This window comes from Zeus faber (assembly GCF_960531495.2).
Source record: "Zeus faber genome assembly, chromosome: 4".
Classification (NCBI taxonomy): Eukaryota; Metazoa; Chordata; class Actinopteri; order Zeiformes; family Zeidae; genus Zeus; species Zeus faber.
This window is the reverse complement of record NC_137191.1, coordinates 26,793,071-26,815,235: the sequence shown is the minus strand read 5'-3', so window position 1 is coordinate 26,815,235 and position 22,165 is coordinate 26,793,071. Positions and strand designations below refer to the sequence as shown.

The following is a 22,165-nucleotide window of genomic DNA, read 5'->3' as shown; positions in this document are numbered from 1 at the left end:
AATAACATTCCGATGACTGTTCTCCTAGAATGGAATTTTTTCACCACATTTCCAGCGTGCCATTGCAACGGCGACAATTTCTTTCCGTGCATACAGTAGCTCCTCTTCCCTCCTTCAAGCCAGAGGTGTTTTAGCATGCCCATCCATTCTAACCCGCTCTCCCCCTCTCAGTGTAAGTAAAATTGTTGTACCTTTTCCAAGATGGGCTCATGGGCGGAATAGGTGCTCCATCAACTAGACCTGCACTGTCAGCGACCTCAGTGATGGTCTTCGGGGTCTGAAGCCACAACTTGCCCTTTAGACAACAACTTCTTACACATTTCCTCTTTACATTTGGTTCCGCTTGACTTTAAACAACCAGGGTGCATAAGGGATGTTTGTGTTTCCTTTTGCATCATTTTTCCTTTGATGTCATATTCAGTTTCGAGCTGCTACAATCATCGAATGACCCAGTAGGGATTGATAAAGTTAATTTATCTCATCTGACATCTCAAAATATGTTATCAGCTTGTTAAAAACAAATACATTTTTCAGCAAAGTGCTGTCAAAAAAGGTCGATTACTGTGGTATGGACGACAGTAAAAGTAGGTTTAAGACAAGATTTGACAAAATCAGATGATTTAACACTTTGAGGGAGTGTATTACAAACTCTGCTGCTCTGGTGAAAGCCCTATCACCCAAATGTTTTAGGTGACACTTTGGAAGAATGTAGGAAGAATAGCAGCCGTAACCTGAGGAGAAGTTAAGAGACATAGCAATGGCTGTGACCACGCAGAACAATCAAAACAACCAGGAGAATTTCAAAGGTAATTCTCAAACATCAAGCCAATTTAGAGAGGCTAGGGCTGTTTTTCTATTAACCTCTCTTTCTAAGTTTAGATGGAGCCCTGACTTATGCCAAAGTACAGAATAAATATTAAGGAACCAGGATCTAGACTCTTGAGACTCTTGTGGCACTGTGGTTAGCACTGCTGCCTCACAGCAAGAAGGTTCTGACCCCAAAACCGACTGGGGACCTTTCTGTGTGGAGTTTGCATGTTCTCCCCATGTTCACATGGGTTTTCTCTGGGTGCTGCAGTTCCCTTCCACCCTGAAACCACGCATGTTAGGGTTCGACACTCCTGCCGATACCAAAGCATTGGCTCTAAATCTGGAGTTTTTCCCCCCAGGTTGTTGTTGGTCTTGTTGAGTTCCTTGTTACCAAGCAAGTTCCTTGTACTGATGTGCGCCAACTGCTTCTTGAAATTCTGAGCTTCCACTGTCTGCTCCTCTCAGGGTACCACCACAGTCTGCCCTCCTCTCCCTACTCCTCCACCATTGGGTCCGAGGGACAGAGGTTACCGCCCTCTGGCACCCTCTCCTCTGAGTTTCTCAACCAGGGAGGCTCTACCAAGGTCCTCCTCCTCATCTGCAACACAGCGGGATCAGGCCAGCAGGCCGTCAGGTGAGCAATGGGCCTTTGCTTTTAGTTTTACTCTTTGAGCCTCAACTAATTGTGTGATGATTATGTTTATTCAGCAGCATTTGGTCATTAAAATCTACACCAAGTTGGATTTTCTCAGAGATCAATTACCCTTAACTGCTTCATTAAGGTTTATCTTGTGTACGAGCCGGCATTTGAGTATGTTATTAACATTTACATTTACATTTACATTTAGTCATTTAGCAGACGCTTTTATCCAAAGCGACTTACAAGGGAGAATAACATTCAAGCTACATTGCGACAGAGATTAGTGTAACAACAACATTCGTGTAACAATAAATACTGCAAGGTGGTGCTAAGTAATTGTAGGTTAGGACAGGAGGTACTCACTGAAGAGCTGGGTCTTCAGGTGCTCCTTAAAGACAGAGAGGGAGGTCCCCGCTCTGGTCATTTTTGGCAGCTCGTTCCACCAACGTGGAACTACAAATGAAAATAGCCTGGATTGCCGTGGCTGTACGGCCGGCAGAGCCAGGCGACGCTCATTTGACGAGCGCAGCATCCGGGGGGCAACATGTGCTCTTACAAGAGCATTTAAGTAGGCGGGAGCATTCCCAGCAATCACTCTGTAGGCCAGCATCAGAGACTTGAACTTGATGCGGGCGGCTACAGGTAACCAGTGGAGCTCGATGAGCAGCAAAGTGACATGTGCCCTCTTTGGCTGGTTGAACACCAGTCGCGCCGCCGCATTCTGTATCATCTGTAGTGGCTTCACCGCACAGGCCGGCAAGCCTGTTAAGAGAGCGTTGAGGTAGTCGAGACGGGACATCACCAAGGTTTGTACCAGCAGTTGAGTGGCATATTGGGTCAGGTACGGCCTGACTTTTCGGATGTTGAGTAGTGCGAAGCGGCAGGACCGGGAGACGGCGGCAACATGGTCCGAGAATGTCAGTTGGTCATCAATAATGATACCAAGATTCCTTGCAGCCTTGGTAGGAGCAAGAGATCAAGAGTCAATTTTGATATCAATGTTGTGATCAGCGAGGCAATCCAGCTCCGCGTCGAGACAGTGGGGTCGTCAGGCACAAGAGATAGAGAGTCGATTTTAATATTAATGTTGTGATAAATACCTTGTTTGGCCGGGAAGACCAGCAGTTCCGTTTTCGCCAGATTTAGTTGAAGATGATAATCCTTCATCCATGTGGATATGTCAGCGAGACAATCCGAGATCCGCGTGGAGACAGTAGGGTCGTCGGGCGGGAAGGACAGATAGAGTTGAGTATCATCCGCATAGCAGTGATATGAAAAGCCATGTGAGCGGATGATCGGGCCCAGTGAGGTGGTGTATATGGCAAAGAGGAGGGGTCCTAGCACCGAGCCTTGGGGCACCCCTGTGGTGAGGTTGTGAGGCACAGACAGCTGGCCTCGCCATGTCACACTGAACGAGCGCCCAGTAAGGTAAGATTCGAACCAGGAAAGTGCACTGCCCGTTATGCCCATGCTTGAGAGTATGGACAGGAGTATGCAATGATTGACAGTGTCAAAAGCAGCTGATAAGTCTAGCAGAATGAGAACCGAGGATCTGGCAGCAGCTCTAGCAGTTTTTAAGGCCTCTGTCACAGACAACAGGGCTGTTTCGGTGGAGTGACCACTTTTGAAGCCAGATTGAAGTGTATCAAGAAGGTTGTTTCTTGACAGGTACTCTGTAACCTGTCTAGAGACCGCCCTCTCTAAGGTTTTGGAAAGGAATGGGAGGAGAGAGACCGGCCGATTCTCCGAGTTTTCTACTTGATTGGGATCGAGTGAGGGTTTTTTGAGCAGTGGTGCGACCCGAGCCGCTTTGAAAGCGGAAGGGAAAGTGCCGGAAGTGAGGGAAGAATTAATCACATGTGTGATTGCCGGGGTGATAGTCGGTGATATGGCTTGAAGGAGGTTGGATGGGATCGGATCTAGCGGACAGGTAGTAGGACGGCTACATGTTAGTAGTTTAGATACCTCACTTTCAGCGAGGGGGGTGAAACCAGGGAACGATGAGCCCAGGGCTGGAGAAGACAGGTTGTGAGTAAGTTGTTTAGTGAATTGGCTGCTGATGGCTGCCACTTTGTTAGTAAAAAAGGAGGCAAGGCGGTCAGCAGTGAGGTTAGTAGCTGGGGGAGGTGGTGGAGGGTAAAGCAGAGACTTGAAGGTGGCGAATAACTTACGTGTGTCTGTGGCACCGTTGATCCTATCGTTGAAGAAGGCCTTCTTGGCAGCAGTGATGCTGGAAGAGAAGGAGGACAGCAGTGTCTGGTAGCTAGCAAGATCCTCAATTGTTTTGGATTTGTGCCATTTCCTCTCGGCTGCTCTGAGGTCAGTGCGCGTTGTCCGGAGGGTGTCAGTCAGCCAAGGGTGCGACTGGGTTGATCGAGCAGGTCTGGTGGATAGTGGACACAGGCTATCCAGACATGAGCTCAAGGTGGAGCAGAGGGAGTCAGTGGCATCATTAACCTGCAGAGAGGAGAAAGTGCCGTGAGGCGGAAGAGAAGAGGAGAGCACAGAGGAGAAGTGGGTGGGAGACAAGTTGCGGAGATTGCTGCGGATAGTAACCATGGGTGGGGAGGTGGGGGGTTGTTTTGGTAGCTGGACATTGAAGTGGATGAAGAAGTGGTCAGAGAGATGAAGAGGGGTGACCCATAGGTTGTCGGTGGTACAGCTCCGAGCAAGAATGAGATCAAGCTCTTTGCCAGCCTTGTGAGTCGGTGGAGTCGGGATCTGTCTTAGGTCGAACGAGCGAACCAAAGACAGGAAGTCAGCCGAGCTCGCACTGTCCAAGTGGATGTTCATGTCTCCGAGGACGAGCATGGGACACTCATGCTCAGGAATTGATGACAGCAGGGTGTCAAGCTCATGTAGGAAGTCACCTAGTTGTCCTGGTGGACGGTAGATGACGACCACATAGGCTTTCACCGGAGCAGTCACCAAGACGGCGTGATATTCAAAGGAGGCAAAGTTGTTTAAAGGCAGCAGTGGATTAAATTTCCATGTGTTGGAAATTAGCAGGCCAGTCCCACCACCACGGCCAGATGGTCTGGATGTTATATTAGCTACACCACATTCCAGAGACTGTTGGATGGTTGGTGTATCAGGTGTGTTCCCCCCTGGATCTATAAACTGTAGTGCTTTGTTTAATTCACCCCCCACAAAGTCACTCTCTAATGTTCTCCGAAGTTGACATCTAAATCCTGTTAAGCTCTTCATCTCAGTGGCATCGGCATCCCAAGCTTAGGCGAGTTTGTTTAAATCCATTTCATGAATCATCAATTTCGGAGTTATACAACATAGAATGGATAATAGAAATGTCTCTTTTGAGTTTGTATCTAAAAGAAGCAAAAAATAATACCTAAGGCCACATCGACACCTGTTTTGAATTGAAGAATACATGTAAATATCCACAAACTAAAATTGAAACTCCTTTTGACCTTGCATGCCTTTTCTTCTCAAATTGAGAGAACTGGTGAGTGATGGATGGATATGTTGTGGCAAGTCAAATGCTTAAAACATTTTTTTGTAATAAAGACAATCTTAGATCAGGAATGTTCAACAACACGGTGATAAGATGTGCAGGGATTTGTCTGGTGTGTCCTGGAAGCGTCCTGAGATATTTTGTGACAACTGCCCCTGTCAGAAGGAGTAAAGTAACTGGGAAAATAAATAAAAGGAAGCAAAATGATTAATGACGGCGTGGTGGAGTAACGGTGAGTGGATGGAGTTATTGAAGAGTATTGGGTGTAGAAGGTGATGGGAAGCCTGTGACAGAAGAGGCCTTTGTTTTGCGAAGAAAGGTTATTAAACTACAGTGGAGCAGAGGATGAGCAGAGTTTGATATAGTTGATATAATCTGACCATTCCAGTCTAATGAGGAGAAGGGAGTGCTGCTCTCCAGCGGCACATCCCATTGGGAGCTGCGAAAATTGTGAAGAGGTTTGGGTGCAGCCTGGAGGTACGGCACTATGCTGAGCTGCCATTTGCCATCTGTAGCCATTTGTTCCAGCAAAGTTTGTAGAACTTTACCTGAGAAGCCAGTGGAGGAAATGCAGGAGGGCAGTGACATTTGGGGAGCAGAAAAAGATGGAAGACCCCATCATCCTGAAGAGTGGAGTTTTATTTACTAGACAGAACTTACTAGACATTAGAGGTGAAAAGCGTCTTTCAGTTCAACTGTCACAGGGGAAGTACATAAGACTAAGGGGAAGTATCATGTAGTGTAATAATAATCATAATAACAACAATAATAATAATAATAATAATAATAATAATAATAATAATAATAATAATAACAATTATCAATAATTTACAATAGTAATAATCATATTTTAAACTCACTTTATATATGTATATGTGGTGTCGGGTTGGTGTGATTTAAGCAGCCATGTCTTCTAGGTCTATGGCTGTGCACCTGGCTGTGCACCTGTTGCTCATCAGAGCAATCGATGAACACGGGTTAAATCACCCATCCTCACATACACATGGGAGGGGGAGCTCTGTCTTGACACCATTCCATCTGCTCCTGGCGTATAACATTCTGCCAATAAACCAGTTTGTACTTCACATCATTGCCTGTGTCTCTGTGTCGGGGAGCCCTGGAAAAGCCACTTAGGGGGCGTGCAGCAGGAGAACTGCTACAATATATAGAAATGTTAAAAAATGTTTCACAGGAGAGGGGTAAAAACAGAAATAAAAGGTCAATTAAAACCAAACACAAAACACAGGAAGAGAGTTTTAATGATGGTAGTCATTTTAAAAAGCAAGAGAGCAACACATGTGAAAACAGCTAATGGGTGGACAAATGGAGGGGGGGGATTCAATTTGAATGAAATAATGAAAATAAAACGATGGGGAAATAAAATGGTGCTCCTAAAACAATGAAACCGAAAACAGGACTGAATGCCCAGATCATAAAATTGCTAATTTAAACATATATATACATTTTTTTGCATACACCCAGCCATTCTTCTTCTCCCTTTGGGCTACGTGTGTGAATATGCGACAGACACTTGTAGGAGACTTAATAACATGTCACAAAAAAACTTGACCACAGACACCACGCGTACTTTGTGGCTGATGTCTTTGGGGCGCTCCCGTGACACTCCCTGTAATGTCACAATGTGACATTTCGCCTCCAATCTGGCCCCCCAGTCGGCGCTGGTGTCACTGAGTGTTGCAGGTCTGTCTGTGAGCGGGGATCATGGATGATTCTGTCACTCGGGTATCATTAGCAACTTTTTGTTTGGCATGGCGGAGGTGGTAGCATTAGAAGTAGAATGTCAGCTTCGCTCGACTCGCCCTATATGCAGGGAGCATTCAGGGCACAAGTGCAGATGTCTCCCTCACCGACGGCACCAACGATGCGCGCATTAGTGACCGTGATCATCGTGCCAAAACAGTGTTTTTATTTTAGTCTCCTTATGGAACAAAATAAGTGCATATGGAACGGTATGAACAAAACAGGCATAATGAAACTTTCTCCGTGACTCTCTCCCCGATCACCCCCTCTCCATGCGTTATGCGCAGAAAATAATCTTAACAAGTCTACAAATCGTGCCCCATTCCTCCGTACCTTGTCCCCACACTGTTTTTAGTTGTTTCATTTGGAGGAACAGAGCACGTTGATTGGGCACACGGAGAGCCGTGTTCAATTCACACATGTAAAGATATATTTATACATTCCCCTTGTTTATTTTTCCTCATTGAAATGTTATCCCCGTGCATTTTGTAAGCTTCTATCTGTTTTATCCTGTTATTGTAATGCACACTGACAGAAAAAACACAAAAAAAAACGACTGCTTGACTTGAAGAATCTCAGACTGAGGATTCAACTCGACTTTCAGTGGACAGCCCATGTTCATACCTATCCATGTTTTATTTCTAATAGACATGCCTCTAATTCTAGGAGTTAACACTATATTTGCAAATAATGTCACCGAGGGGAAGCATATAGTTAGAGAAGAGCATAGGGCCAAGGACCAATCTCTGGGGTACCAAACTTTACTTCAGAAAATTTAGAGGTAAGAATAATTTAGATTGATAAATATGAATTTGAACCAAAGCACAAGTGCAGCATGACACTGTGGATCACAGCATACTTCTAAGCCACATCCAAGTGACTTCTCTGGTCAAGTTAGTTTCATTGGAATGACGGGACCGAAAGTCAGATTGAAAATTATTTAAGAGATTATTTTTGGATAAGTAGGGGGTAAGTTCATCAGCGACAGCGCTTTCAAGTAGTTTCACATGAAAGGAAGATTGGTCTTGATCGATCTCTAATTATTCCGAATTTGCGGCTCAATATTAGGTTTTTTGAGTAGCGGTTTGATAATGGCAGTTTTAAAAGCACTCAGAGCCTATAACAAGCGACTTATTGATATTATTAAAAATAGGACTTTTTAAAACAGGAAGCAGTTCTTTAAAAATATGAGACAGTATATGTCTAATATGCAAGTTGTAGATTTGGAAGCAGTTAACAGGTTATTAAGGGCTTCAGGGGTGATTATTTCACACTGGAAAGAGAGCAGTTGGTCAGAGTCAGAGTGCCTGAATTAGAGAGTTCATAGCCATCATTCCGAGAACAGAGTGGACCAGTGAATTTATCTCTATGGAGTCAATCTTATTTGTAAAGAATTTCAGAAAATCGGCAGGGGTATTCTGTGTGAGTTTAGCAACAGTATCAAACAGAAACCATGGATTATTTGTATTATTGTTAATCAAGTGAGATAAATATACTGTCCTAGCAGCTGAGATTGCACGTTCATATTTAAAACCCTTGACCCAGGCAATGGGAGAAATCTTTTGTTCTGTCATACACCACCTGTACTCAGGTTTTCTACATGTCTGTTTGAGAGCATGGGTGTCATCTGAAAAGCATGGCGCTGATTTAATCCGAGTGCGTTTTCTGGTTTTAAGAGGAGCAAGAGAGTCAAGGGTTATAAGCAAGGCTTTATTCAGATTGTCTGTAAGATAATTAAGGGAATAAGAATTTGCACTACAGGAGTCTAGTATATCAGGTAAACACTCAGCAAGTATAGACCTAACATTGCTGCCAATACAGGGAAAAATAAGTATGAGGCTCTGAACATTTGCAGAGAAGGAAATTGAAAAAGTCACAGGAGTGATCAGAAACAGGAACTTTTTAAATAGATGAAACATCTATAACTTTTGTAAAATTGATGTCCAGTGTATTTCCACAGTTGTAAGTGGCATTCTTCACATGTAGGGTAAAGTCAAGACTAGCACTAGACTGGACTAGACACCAGCCATTAACAAAGACTCCCATGAGCCGTGATCTCGCGAAGATGCCAAACCCCACTGAGATAAGTTACCGATGTGCTGATTATATAAACTTCCCTTTCCTTATAAACCACTTAACATGACACCGTTCTTTAGCTGGCTTGAGCAATACTAATCATTAGCTTTTAAAAAATATATATTAAAAAAAAAAAAAAAAATTGTATATATACACACACAAATCAGCCACAACATTAAAACAACCACTAATAATCACTAATATTGTGCAGCTGCCCTTCCTGCTGCCAAAACAGCTTTGACCCGTCGAGGCATGGACTCCACAAGACCTCTGAGCTACCACCTACTTGTCTGTGGTATCTGAGACCAAGACGTTAGCAGATCCTTAAAGTTGTGAGGTGGGGCCCCCATGGATCAGGCTTGTTGTTCCAGAACAACCCACAGATGCTGAATTGGATCGGACCCTATCAATTGGATGGGACGAGTGTGTTTGTGTGTGTGTGTGTGTGTGTATATATATATATATATATATATATATATGAAAAACTCTGTATATATCACTCTGGCGGGACGGGGGTTTTACCTGCTGCTCGTTAGACGAACCAACAGGTATGTAGCCACCCTGATCCCAATTACTCGGATCCAGGTCACGTGTGGCTGCTCAAAACACACCACCCGCAGACCACATACCACCCACACAAAACTGAGGCCAGGGAGAATTCCTGGTTGAAGCCTACCCCACCATTACCACCACGCAGAGAACAGAGATGCAGTCCATTTACCATTGAAAAACAGACTCTGATGCAGGGTTCCTATACCTTTGTGAAAGTGTGTTCTGGCTCAGGGCCAGGGAATGAGGGAGAGGAGGCAGGCTGAGGCAAAACAGCGCCAGTTGGCATGTTTATTGATAAGTCCTTTTTAAATAAGGGTGGCTCGTTGGGCGAAAAAGAAACTCAGGGCTCGTAGGCCAATATTAATAAATAGTCCCGGTGGATTCGTGGATCCCCGCTGTCCGTGTCCGATCTTTGCCTCTCGGGCTGGCACGCCGAGCTCTACTGCTGGGACACACACAATTATAACTTCCTGTATTTGGGATCAGGCGAATCAGCCGAGTCCCTCTGCTGATTAGGCTGATCCCCAGCAGCTGAGCGGCCCCGGGATGGGAGACTGCACCGCCTGTCTGCGGCGGCGGCTTGGCCCTGCCCCCTTGGTCCACCACAACCTTAAATAATACAAACACCGGACTCTGACACAGGGTTCCCATACCTTAAACAAACGAATGTCTAAAAACAATTAACTGGTCCCCTTCCAGAGGACCTGGTTTTCTGGAGCAGCATGGTCGACCGGCCTCCTTCCCTCAGGGAGACGACAGACTGCCCCCTCCTCCCTTCCGGAGCATGGGGCCACGGGGCTGCTGTGCTGGCTGGTTAAGGCGTGGCCGGCTGTGGCTGCTGGGCGGAGAAGCTAGCTGTAGACCCATGGTGGTTGCTGTGGCTGCTTCTCCCCCAGTCCTCCGCCGGACACCCTGGTTGCTGCTGCTGCTGCCAGTCGGAGAGGGCTGGTGCTGGGGCCACCCGTTGACCTGCTGGTGGCTCCAGGGCATCTTCGGATGGCCCCTCTGTGTCCCTTCCCTGTGCTGGAGAGTCCCTGTACAGGTGCCACTGTGGAGGTTTCGCCTACCATCTGCCATCCAAGTGGTGTTTCAGGGACCTCTGGCACAGAGACACAGACGACGGGCGGTTGTAAATACCAGTTTATTGTAGAGAGTGGGCCAGCTGAAATTAGCCAGGAGCAGATAGAACCGGTCATGACCCGGGTCCTATCCTGAGTGTGTGTGGGGATGGGGGTTTTACCTGCTGCTCGTTAGACCAACCAACGAGCAACAGGTACACAGCCACCCTGATCCCAATTACCCAGATCCAGATCAGGTGTGGTTGCTCAAACCACACCATCCCCACACTATAATCACATATACACATTATACGTATATGCAGTGCTTAGTAGCTACCAAAAGTGGTCCAAGGAAGGACAACTGGCGACAGATCATGGGCGCCCAAGGCTCATTGATGCGCGTGAGGAGCGAAGTCTAGCCCGTCTGGTCCGATCCCAGAGAAGAGCTACTGTACCACAAGTTGCTGAAAAAGTTGATGCTGATGCAGTGCATCACAGCTTGCTGTGTATGGGGCTGCGTAGCTGCAGACCGGTCAGAGTGCCCATGCTGGCCCCTATCCACTGCTGAAAGAGCCTACAATGGGCATGTGAGCGTCAGAATTGGACTATGGGCCTACTGTTTATATACTGTATATGTATGTGTGTGTATATATATATATATATATATATATATATATTTATACATATATATATATATAAATATAAATATAAATTTAGGGCCACAACCACCAAACTCCCCCCTTCAGAGTATACAATGTTTTCAACCAAAAAAAGTCAGGAGTGTATTAAAGGGTGCATGTGAGATGGATATTGACTGTGTGTGTGTGATGTGTCTTCCTGAATAAGAGTACAGCAATTGAACGGTACGTCTTTCTAATTACGTTTCCTCCCGTATATTGCCAACCCAAACCCCACAGCCCACAACACACCGCAACGGTGTAAAATTGAACTATTCGTCCTCTCCTTCCTTCTGGCTCATCAGTCCCTTCTGCACCTCTTCCTCTTCCCGTCAGGTTCGGTCCCCCGTTCCTGATGCGCGAGGACAGGGGCATCTCATGGGAGCAGCTTCAGCAGAGCGTCCTCAGCAAGCTCTACTACCTGATGCTGAATGGAACCCAGGCCCAGGTAGACACATTCACACAATATATAGAAACATAAATATAGTAAAAAAAACATAAGTTGATTTTAACATAAACAGAACGTAAAACTGATTTTCCATGAATAGTCTTAGGTGTATATGTGAGAGATAACGTACAGCCAGTTGAGCTTTATCGCAAAATAAACCCCCGACAGGGTGATCAGGTCTTGTATCACTCTGTGGGGGTCATTTTGTGGTAATGACCGGCTGGATGGATAGTTATTGTGGATTATCTTTATTATTACACGGCTACTCCACTACTAATACAGGAGTATTCCGCAGAGCCACGGTGAAATAAGAAAATCTAATAGCTGTCATTTTTCCGTGGCAGCAGATTTTGCTGGTCAGACCTGCCCCTCTTTCTGTGCTCTGGTGTTGCATTCCCACCAGGCCAAATTATTTGAGTGGTCGGCCTACTGATGCTTGGCAGATACTGGACATTTGTGCTGAGGTCCATAGACCGTTTTTTAGATGATAAAAGACCCACTCCCAAGCATGATGCACTGGCTAGTTCACACTTTCCCGTTAAAATGTACAGCGGCACAACCCGATAAACCCCAGTAACCCAGAGAAAAATTGTTTGCCTCCCTCTGTTTTAACGCTGCAGGAGGCTATCTGTATATTTGCATCAGCTCAGATAAACGAGAGAGATTTTAATCAAAAAGCAGAAAATAAAAAAACGGCACCTTATTTTTAGATATCTTACTCTACTACAATACCATTCATCACCAAGACAGAATTAGAATGCGTTTCTTAATTATTCCTCTTTCCTCTATGGGTCGTCACGATACATCTGTGCGTGGATCGTTCAACAAAATGTAGCCTGAGCTCACGCCTTGTTTGTTGACAAGTATGTCTCCTTCCAAATAATCTTGTCAAAGTAATCGACACACGCACACGTTTACAAACGTGTATGCAACCACCAACCACGTGTATGACACCTGCACAAAGACACGGACACATAATGCCCGTGGCACTGGTTGCCATGTTGCCATGGGCAACACCATGGTGACAGGCCATATTTGTGGAGGCCTTATCCAGAGCAAACAGCCCTCAGGTTTACTAGAGGAGAGAGAGGGAGAGGGAGATCCTGTTGGAGAGACTGTCCAGACATCTATTTACAGATCACTATCTCACTCACTTTGTTTCCTCCTCAAACACTGTCCAATCGGTTCAGAGCCCCACTCTAAGTGTTCTCGCTCCCTCCTCACCAGTCACCAGAACTCTGTTCAGATCTCACGTCAGTCAGTTTCAAGGAAAAGACTCAAGCTAACTATTGCCATTTTATTTAACTTGACAGATCTTTATGACGCAGCAAAATACTAATTATTCGCTTGATAATTAGAGGGTGTGTGTGTGTGTGTGTGTGTGTGTGTGTGTGTGTGTGTGTGTGTGTGTGTGTGTGTGTGTGTGTGTGTGTGTGTGTGTGTGTGTGTGTGTGTGTGTGTGTGTGTGTGTGTGTGGGACTCGGTCTGAAAGTCGGTTCGTCCTCCCTGTTGTTGTCAATATGATGCTGTAGCTCCTCCTAGAGGTTTTTCCACCGTGTCACACCACTTCATTTTGGCGGGGGATGGACAGAGTGAGAGTGAGAGGGAATCCCTGTAGTAGAGGTAATGATGTCATGCAGCAAGGAATCTGTTTTCTGGGATATGTTTTTATTTTTAAAACACCCATGCGTTGAGGCCGCTTGCCATTTCATGGTGTGGTTATATTTCTCACAGTTTATGGCAGAGTTTCTAAACCCTGGGGTCACGACCCCCACACCGGGTCACATGGGTCACGGGACAAGGGTCGCGGGACATTTCTAAGACTGATGTATTGATATTTGATGTGATTTTAAGAACAAATGTAGGTAAATATATTTGATTATTATAATTTATAATATATAATCCATTTGGAGCTCCCTCCAGCAATCTATGATATCGTAAATGTAACTGATGCGATGCTCATTCAAGTTCCCTCATATGCAAGGTGCAATATTTTTGACCTTTTGAATCACTGACCAGTAAAGCACTCTCAGTTTTGAAATTACAGTAAGAGAGATTCTTACTTGGCCTCAAAATGTTTCTGATGGGATTAAACGTGAATTATAATCCATTAAATCAGTGATGCATTTTGGGGACCTAGAAAACATCTATAAACTACCCCTCAACACTAAATGTTCCACCTTTCCGTCCAGATGATCCAATGGCTCTCAAAGGGCTCCTTTTTATTATCGACTTCATTATATTTTCCTCAGTGCTCCGCCACAGCACTCGTCCTCTAAACGTGCACACAATCTCCCTGATTCGCTCTCTGCCGTCTAATAACCATACAGCAGAGGCCCCATTATTCCAGCTTTTTCGACGCCTCTTCACACCCAGACATTAGAGACGGCTTCTGTTCTTTGTGTTTATGCTGACCCCACTCCGCACCAGAAAGCTCTCATCATGAATGCTTTTTACTATTTTGCCAAAAGCGTCTTCTTTCTGCCTAAGATTCTATCAGGTAATAGATGGGTCTCTTTTCACAGCTAAAAACGCTCATTTGTAAAGCCACTGCGGGGAGTTTGGGATGTGGTAGCGGTAGTTAAATTGATCTTTAATGTGATGGGATCAGTCATTTTTTCTTTTGCTCTCTCCACACAGAACAACGCCGCACTGTTTAAGATCAGAGTGGTCAGTGGATCGTTGTCCTACAGCTACCTGTCCCCGCACGACGGCCGACCCCTCCACCACCCTGCAGTCGACAGGTGAGGATATTACTGCCAACCAAGTCCTAATAACGTGAAGACACCATGATTTTGTTTAATTTGATTTGAATCACTTCATTAGTGAACATACAGTATGTGACACACTCCGCATACTTTGTGGTCATTTGGCGCCTTCTCAAAAAAAAATTTCCCTACATCATTTGAAAGTGGAGAATCGGAGCTTCCAAAAAAGGTATCACTTGTGCAAACCAAGCAAATATTTTAAAGCTATGATTTGTTAATGACAAGGGTGTGGCAAACCGTGTTTCTGAGATAATCACCTCCAAAGTTCTAACCACACCTGGTTCATTCAGCCAGCTCCCAGAATACAAATGGGGTTGGTGGACAAACAAAGCCTCATGGCTAATTAACATACCGCTGAATGGGCCAATCACAAACAGCTCGACAACAAACAACTAATTATTTTTTTTCAAAAGCTTTTATTTAACAGTAAGAATATACATGTTTTATAAAAGCGGAATTATTTTGGAGTTTAAAAGTAAGAACAACACAACAAAATGTCTATCAATATAATGAGTCTCAGAAAATCTGAAATCTGAAAATCTGTCACAAACCTCAACGGACTTCATCACATCATCAACTTCTTCCGTTGTAACGGGCGTATCGTCGTCTCCTCCGGTGGTTCTTGAAAATATTCCGTTTCATTGTCACATTAAGTTTGAAATGTTCTCCAAGTCCGGAGTAATATCAGATTCAGCAGCGCTGTCGTTCTCCACGTCGTTCTCGGAGAACTGACTATCATTGCGGAAAATGAAGTCCAGTACGCGCTGCTAACACTGCCTAATGGATCTATCACACTGGTCAGATAAGGTCCAAAATATGATTCAGAGCTTCCGCCACCCGCTTTTCGTAATCCATTAACGATACGGAGAAGTTTTCACAGACAAGTGAGACTGAAACACCCCCGTGCTGCGCTTTAACTGTCTGTATACAGAAGTGACGTATGTGTGTGACGCAAAGGGTTCGAAACTCGGTTTTGAAAATACGTTGAGAACACAATGGAATGGAACGCGAATCTGGAAAAATCTCCTTTTCCTTTTAGAAATGCGCGAGATGGCGGCTTTTGCTGTGGTGGGACACATATTGTCAGGGCAGATTTTTAAATTCTGATACGGGTTCAGTCATATTCATACATGATATATACTCAATGACACTCGCACAGAAATCTCTTTACATAAAAAAAAAAAGATTTTTTTTTCTCTTTTTCTATCTTCTATTGACCGCATGGTAGCAGATGTACTGTAAGAGGCTATTCATTCAGAATGGCAAACAGAAAGATTGGAATTTACATTTACATTTAATCATTTAGCAGACGCTTTTATCCAAAGCGACTTACAAGGGAGAATAACATTCAAGCTACATTGCAACAGAAATATTAGTGTAACAATAAATAAATACTGCTAAGTAGTGCTAAGTAATTGTAAGTTCGGAGTGCCGTGGTTGTGCAGCCGGCAGAGCCAGGCGACGCTCATTTGACAAACGCAGCATCCGGGGGGTAACATGTGCTCTTACTAGAGCATTTAAGTAAGTGGGAGCATTCCCAATAATCACACTGTAGGCAAGCGTCAGAGACTTGAACTTGATGCGAGCGGCTACAGGTAGCCAGTGGAGCTCGATAAGCAGCGGAATAACGGGTGCCCTCTTTGGCAGGTTGAGCACCAGTCGCACCGTCGCATTCTGTATCATCTGTCCGCACAAGCCAGCAAGCCTGTTAAGAGAGCGTTGCAGTAATCAAGGCAGGAAATCACTATGGTTTGTACCAGCAGTTGAGTGGCATATTGGGTCAGGTACGGCCTGACTTTTCGGATGTTGAATAGTGCGAAGCGGCACGACCGAGAGACGGCGGCAACATGGTCTGGAATGTCAGTTGGTCATCAATAATGATACCTAGATTCCTTGCAGCCTTGGTAGGAGCAAGAGATCAAGAGTCAATTTTGATATCAATGTTGTGATCAGCGAGGCAATCCAGCTCCGCGTCGAGACAGTGGGGTCGTCAGGCACGAAAGACAGATAGAGTTGAGTGTCATCCGCATAGCAGTGATATGAAAAACCATGCGAGTGGATGATCGGGCCCAGCGATGTGGTGTATATAGCAAAGAGGAGGGGTCCCAGCACAGAGCCTTGGGGCACCCCTGTGGTGAGGTGGTGAGGCACAGACAACTGGCCTTGCCATGTCACACTGAACGAACGCCCAGTGAGGTAAGATTCGAACCAGGAAAGTGCACTGCCAGAGATGCCCGTACTTGAGAGTATGGACAGGAGAATGCTGTGATTGACAGTGTCAAATGCAGCTGATAAGTCCAGCAGAATGAGAAGCAAGGATTGGGCAGCAGCTCTACCAGTTTTGAGGGCCTCCGTCACAGACAACAGGGCTGTTTCAGTGGAGTGACCGCTTTTGAAGCCAGATTGAAGTGGATCAAGAAGGTTGTTTTTTGACAGGTATTCTGTAACCTGTCTTCTCTCTGGTTTTGGAAAGGAATGGGAGGAGTGAGACCGGCCGATAGTTTTCCACTCGAGTGGGATCGAGTGAGGTTTTTTGAGCAGTGGTGCTACCCTAGCCACTTTGAAAGCAGAGGAGAATGTGCCAGAAGTGAGGGAAGAATTAATCAAATGTGTGATTGTGAGATGTGTGCCGGGGTGACAGTCGGTGATATGGCTTGAAGGAGGTTAGATGGGATCGGATCTAGCGGACAGGTAGTAGGATAGTTACATGTTAGTAGTTCAGATACCTCACTCTCAGCGAGAGGGGTAAAACCAGGGAACAATGAGCCTTGAGCCGGAGTAGACAGGTTGTGAGTTACTTGTTTGGAGAATTGGCTGCTGATAGCTTCCACTTTGTCAGTAAGAAAGGAGACAAAGCTATCAGCAGTGAAGATGGTAACTGGAGGAGGTGGTGGAGGGTAGAGCAGAGACTTGAAGGTGGAGAATAACTTACGTGTGTCCGTGGCACCGTTGATCCTGTCGTTGAAGAAAGCCTTCTTAGCAGCAGTGATGCTGGAAGAGAAGGAGGACAGCAGTGTCTGGTAGCTTGCAAGATCTTCAGTCGCTTCGGATTTGTGCTGTTTACTCTGCTCTTTACGGCTGCTCTGAGGTCAGTGCGCGATGTCCGGAGGATGTCACTAGGCCACGGGTGCGACTGGGTTGATCGAGCAGGTCTGGTGGATAGTGGACACATGTTCTCCAGACATGAGCTCAAGGTAGAGCAGAGAGAATCTGTGGCATCATTAACCAGTAGAGAGGAGAAAGTGCCGTGAGGCGGAAGAGAAGAGGAGAGCACAGAGGAGAAGTGGGTGGGAGACAGGTTGCGGAGATTGCGGCGGATAGAAACCATGGGTGGGGAGGTAGAGGGTTGTTCTGGAAGCTGAACATTGAAGCGCAAGAAGTGGTCTGAGAGATGGAGAGGGGTGATCATTAGGTTGTCTGTGGTGCAGCTCTGAGAAAGAATGAGATCAAGCTCTTTGCCAGCCTCGTGAGTCGGTGGAGTCGGAACCTGTCTTAGGTCGAATGAGCGAACCAAAGACAGGAAGTCAACCAAGCTCGCACTGTCCAAGTGGATGTTCATGTCACCGCTGACGAGCATGGGACACTCATGCTCAGGAATTGATGACAGCAGGGTGTCAAGCTCATGTAGGAAGTCACCTAGTTGTGCTGGTGGACGGTAGATGATGACCACATAGGCTTTTACCGGAGCAGTCACTAAGATGGCATGATATTTAAAGGAGACAAAGTTGTTTAAAGGCAGCAGTGGATTAAATTTCCATGTGTTGGAAATTAGCAGGCCAGTCCCACCACCACGGCCAGATGGTCGGGAGGTGTGGGAGAATGAGTAGTTTGTGGAAAGCCCAGCCAGGGTTGCACTATTTTCAGGTTTAATCCACGTCTCAGTGAGAGCAAGGAGCTCCAAGAAGAGGTGGTTAGCATTACCAGAAATAAAGTCGGCCTTTTTAACTGCAGATAGACAGTTCCACAAGCCAACAGAGAAGGAGGTCTTTGCAGATGGTGTTTGCTGCAGAGACCTGAGGTGACCCAGATTGCATCGGCATTTGTTATAACGAGGCTTTCTGTGTGACGTTGAAGTTACAGAAATGTGTTAGTGGCATATTGTGTATGAGGTGACAAAAACAAGACAGGTTTGCGTTGTTCGGTGTCCTTGCTTCGGTAGACTTGCACAGGTAGACTTGCAAGTCTTTACACAATACCGTCTTCACACGAGAACGGCTCCACGCGGGGCTGACGCTTTAGTAACAGCCCCGTGAATGTAGCATGACCTCTGATTGAAGACGGCTGTTCTCGTGCTTGGACTGATTGCACCTGGCTGAAGGCACGCCCACACAAAGACAAGGACTTACCGATTTGGGGGAGTGTCCAGTCACACCCTTTGTTGATGGGTGTGACTTGATGATGCAATTAACAGTGATGGGTTCAGAGTGAAACCAGCAGTCCTAAGTTACAACAGTACAATACTAGATAACAGATACAAAGCAGTAAATACACTTACACAAAAGTCTTGGCACTGTAGCTTGTCTCAGTAGTTTGGAACAACTTTGTAGGACCATTAATCCTAATGTAATGGACTCCCTCCAGCCAATCAGAATCTATAATTCCCCCTGGCCATGGTATCAATACATACAATATATGAGTCAAAACTGTTGATAGGGTAGCCTTCACATTTTCTTGTGTGTATCTATATTAAATACAGTGTCCATCACTCCCACAAGCTGTACAATGTCCTAACCATGGACATTGGTTTGGACATCACTGACGTCAATTTGTTTCATTAATATTAAAGCCCAAGCTGTGACAACTTGTGAAGCCAATGTCACTGTACATGCAAATGTACTTGGTTCATAAATCTGGGTCTGATTGTGCAACCTTATGATAGCACACACTTAAAAGAATATACTTGCCTGTGTTACAGCTGTGCTGGACAGATATGTCGTGGAGAAGAAAAGCATAGAAATAGGAAATGGGAAAAAATTAAAGAAATCACAATGGTCGCTTGATGAGTAAAACCATATTTGAGATTTCTTAAATATTGATATGTAATGTAAAGTAATAAAAGTAAACTATACCTGGAATACAGAACTAGCATGTGTCACTATTTAATGACAAGTGCTCCATCCAACCATGAATATAGAATTACAGCTTTGGTGGTGCCCCCTGGGGTTCAGGGTGTACTGTGTTGCACACATTGCTTATCTAACAGCCCTTAACCTCTTGGTTTCATGACATTCAAGCCAATTGTCATCGTGTTATAGCCAATTTTCTTTGAGGCCATGCCGTCGTTAAACTGGATTGGCTCATATCTTTCCAATATCCATTGAGAGACTTCTTCATCAATACCATCTCATCACAATTCAGCAGCTAGAACAAAACAAGAAAGCAATTCTCCAGTTGCACTGGACCCTTTAGAATTGATTTTAAAGTCCTCTTACTTGTATAGAAAGCTCTGGATGGCGTAGGAGCCTACATTGCAGAATCACTGCCCTCTGGTCTTCCACTGTTGGCCTGTAAGTAGTACACCACTCCACTCAGAAGAAGATTGTAGATAACTATGCTACCAGATTATTGTACACACTAGGTCGAATCATCAGTCGGAAACCCGTCAGTAACTGAGTTTCTTCAAGTCAAGCAGTCCTCAATAAGGAATTATGAATCATAAATCATTAATATATTTTTATATGTGTGAATCGTCCGGACACGGAAGTGTACACGGCTCTATGAGACAGGGGAATGGGGCACGAGTAGGGATGGTAATGTGTGCTTATCGATCCGGAACTTAATTTTTTTTTCTTTTTTCTTCTATTTATTTTTTGAAGAGAAAAATTTAAACAAATTAAGAGCAGAATTAATACGGCTTTAGGGGGTGGGGTGGCCGGGGCGAAATTTGCGCTCGGCGTTAGCTTCCCCCCTTTCTATTGTTTGTTTTCTCATTGGACTTGATATTTAATGAAATAACATTTAATGTAACATTTTGGGATTATTGTGGCAGTCGAAAAAGGTGATTTTCTCTGTGTGTATGTGATGTCCTTTTGCTAAATGTTTCCAAAGATCGCTCGGTTTTCCTCCCTTTTTTCTTTTTTTTTTTTTTTTTTTTCTTTTTTTTTATTACCTGTGCTGTCAGCATGCTAGGCATACAACACAGATCAGAGAATATTGTATGCAATTGCATCTAGGACAGAGTTAGTCTGCAAGTGGAGTTCAAATTCCCAACCTGCAATGCAACTCTATTAATTCTTAAATCACCAAGAACTGCTGCAATAACTCTGTCCTGTGGACGACCTGTAGGATGACAAGTGTACAGTTTTTTGTTGTACAGAACTGCCACCAATCCGCCTCTTTGGTGAACTATTCTACCATGTTTTGGTCTATTAACAACTACACCGCGTTCTAAATTATTATGCAAATTATATTTTTCTCAGATTTTCCGAAATAGTCGATGCAAATGACAGTCAGTTTAATCTTTAAGTCATCAACCTTTAGGGTATAATTTGAATGTTATTGAACAACCCTCCCAATGATAACAGTATTTTTTTTCAAAAATAAAAAACTCAAAATGCACTGTTCCAAATTATTATGCACAAAAGAGTTTCAAAACATTTTATAGGTTGTAAAGAACTGAAAATGGTCATTTGTTGAATTTGCATCATTAGGAGGTCATATTTACTGAAATCAAAAGCTATTTCAATCGAAAACATCTTAACAGGCCAATTTACATGTTAACATAGAGGACCCCTTCTTTGATATCACCTTCACAATTCTTGCATCCATTGAACTTGTGAGTTTATGGAGAGTTTCTACTTGAATTTCTTTGCAGGATGTCAGAACAGCCTCCCAGAGCTGCTGTTTTGATGCAAACTGCCTCCCACCCTTATAGATCTTTTGCTTGAGGATGCTCCAAAGGTTCTCAATAGGGTTGAGGTCAGGGGAGGATGGGGGCCACACCATGAGTTTCTCTCCTTTTATGCCCATAGCAGCCAATGACACAGAGGTATTCTTTGCAGCATGAGATGGTGCATTGTCTTGCATGAAGATGATTTTGCTACGGAAGGCACAGTTCTTCTTTTTGTACCATGGAATAAAGTGGTCAGTCAGAAACACTAAATACTTTGCCGAGGTCATTTTCACACCTTCAGGGACCCTAAAGGGGCCTACCAGCTCTCTCCCCATGATTCCGGCACAAAACATGACTCTGCCACATCCTTGCTGATGTCGCAGCCTTGTTGGGACATGGTGGCCATCCACCAACCATTCACTACTCCATCCATCTGGACCATCCAGGGTTGCACGGCACTCATCAGTAAACAAGACTGTTTGAAATTTAGTCTTCGTGTATTTCTGGGCCCACTGCAACTGTTTCTGCTTGTGAGCATTGGTTAGGGGTGGCCCAATAGTAGGTTTATGCACAACTACAAGCCTCTGGAGGATCCTACACCTTGAGGTTCGCGGAACTACAGAGGCACCAGCAGCTTCAAATACCTGTTTGCCGCTTTGTAATGGCATTTTAGCAGCTGCTCCCTTCATCCCATGAATTTGTCTGGCAGAAAACTTCTTCATGATGCCTTTATCTGCACAAACCCATCTGTGCTCTGAATCAGCCACAAATCTCTTCACAGTACGATGATCACGTTTACGTTTTTGTGACATTTCTAATGTTTTCATACCTTGTCCAAGGCATTGCACTATTTGACGCTTTTCGGCAGCAGAGAGATCCCTTTTCTTTCCCATATTGCTTGAAACCTGTGGCCTGCTTAATAATGTGGAACGTCCTTGTTAAGTAGTTTTCCTAATTAACACAGGTGTCTGAGACTGATTTCAGTGATCCAAAGAGCCCTGAGACACAATTCCATCAATGAGTTAAATTCAATTTACATAATAATTTGGAACGCGGTGTAATCACTACTCC

The 22,165-nt window shown here is 44.7% G+C and overlaps 1 protein-coding gene across 1 annotated transcript in view; it reads left to right on the top strand.

The window, feature by feature from the left end:
• usp43a (ubiquitin specific peptidase 43a) overlaps nucleotides 1-22,165 on the top strand; it is a gene marked incomplete at both ends in the record, with an annotated part of 159,835 nt that overhangs the window by 108,009 nt on the left and 29,661 nt on the right. The window contains 3 exons of the mRNA XM_079999519.1: nucleotides 1,276-1,444; nucleotides 11,383-11,494; nucleotides 14,135-14,238. Of these exons, the coding sequence (XP_079855645.1) occupies nucleotides 1,276-1,444; nucleotides 11,383-11,494; nucleotides 14,135-14,238 (385 nt within the window). The remainder of the gene's footprint in view (nucleotides 1-1,275; nucleotides 1,445-11,382; nucleotides 11,495-14,134; nucleotides 14,239-22,165) is intronic.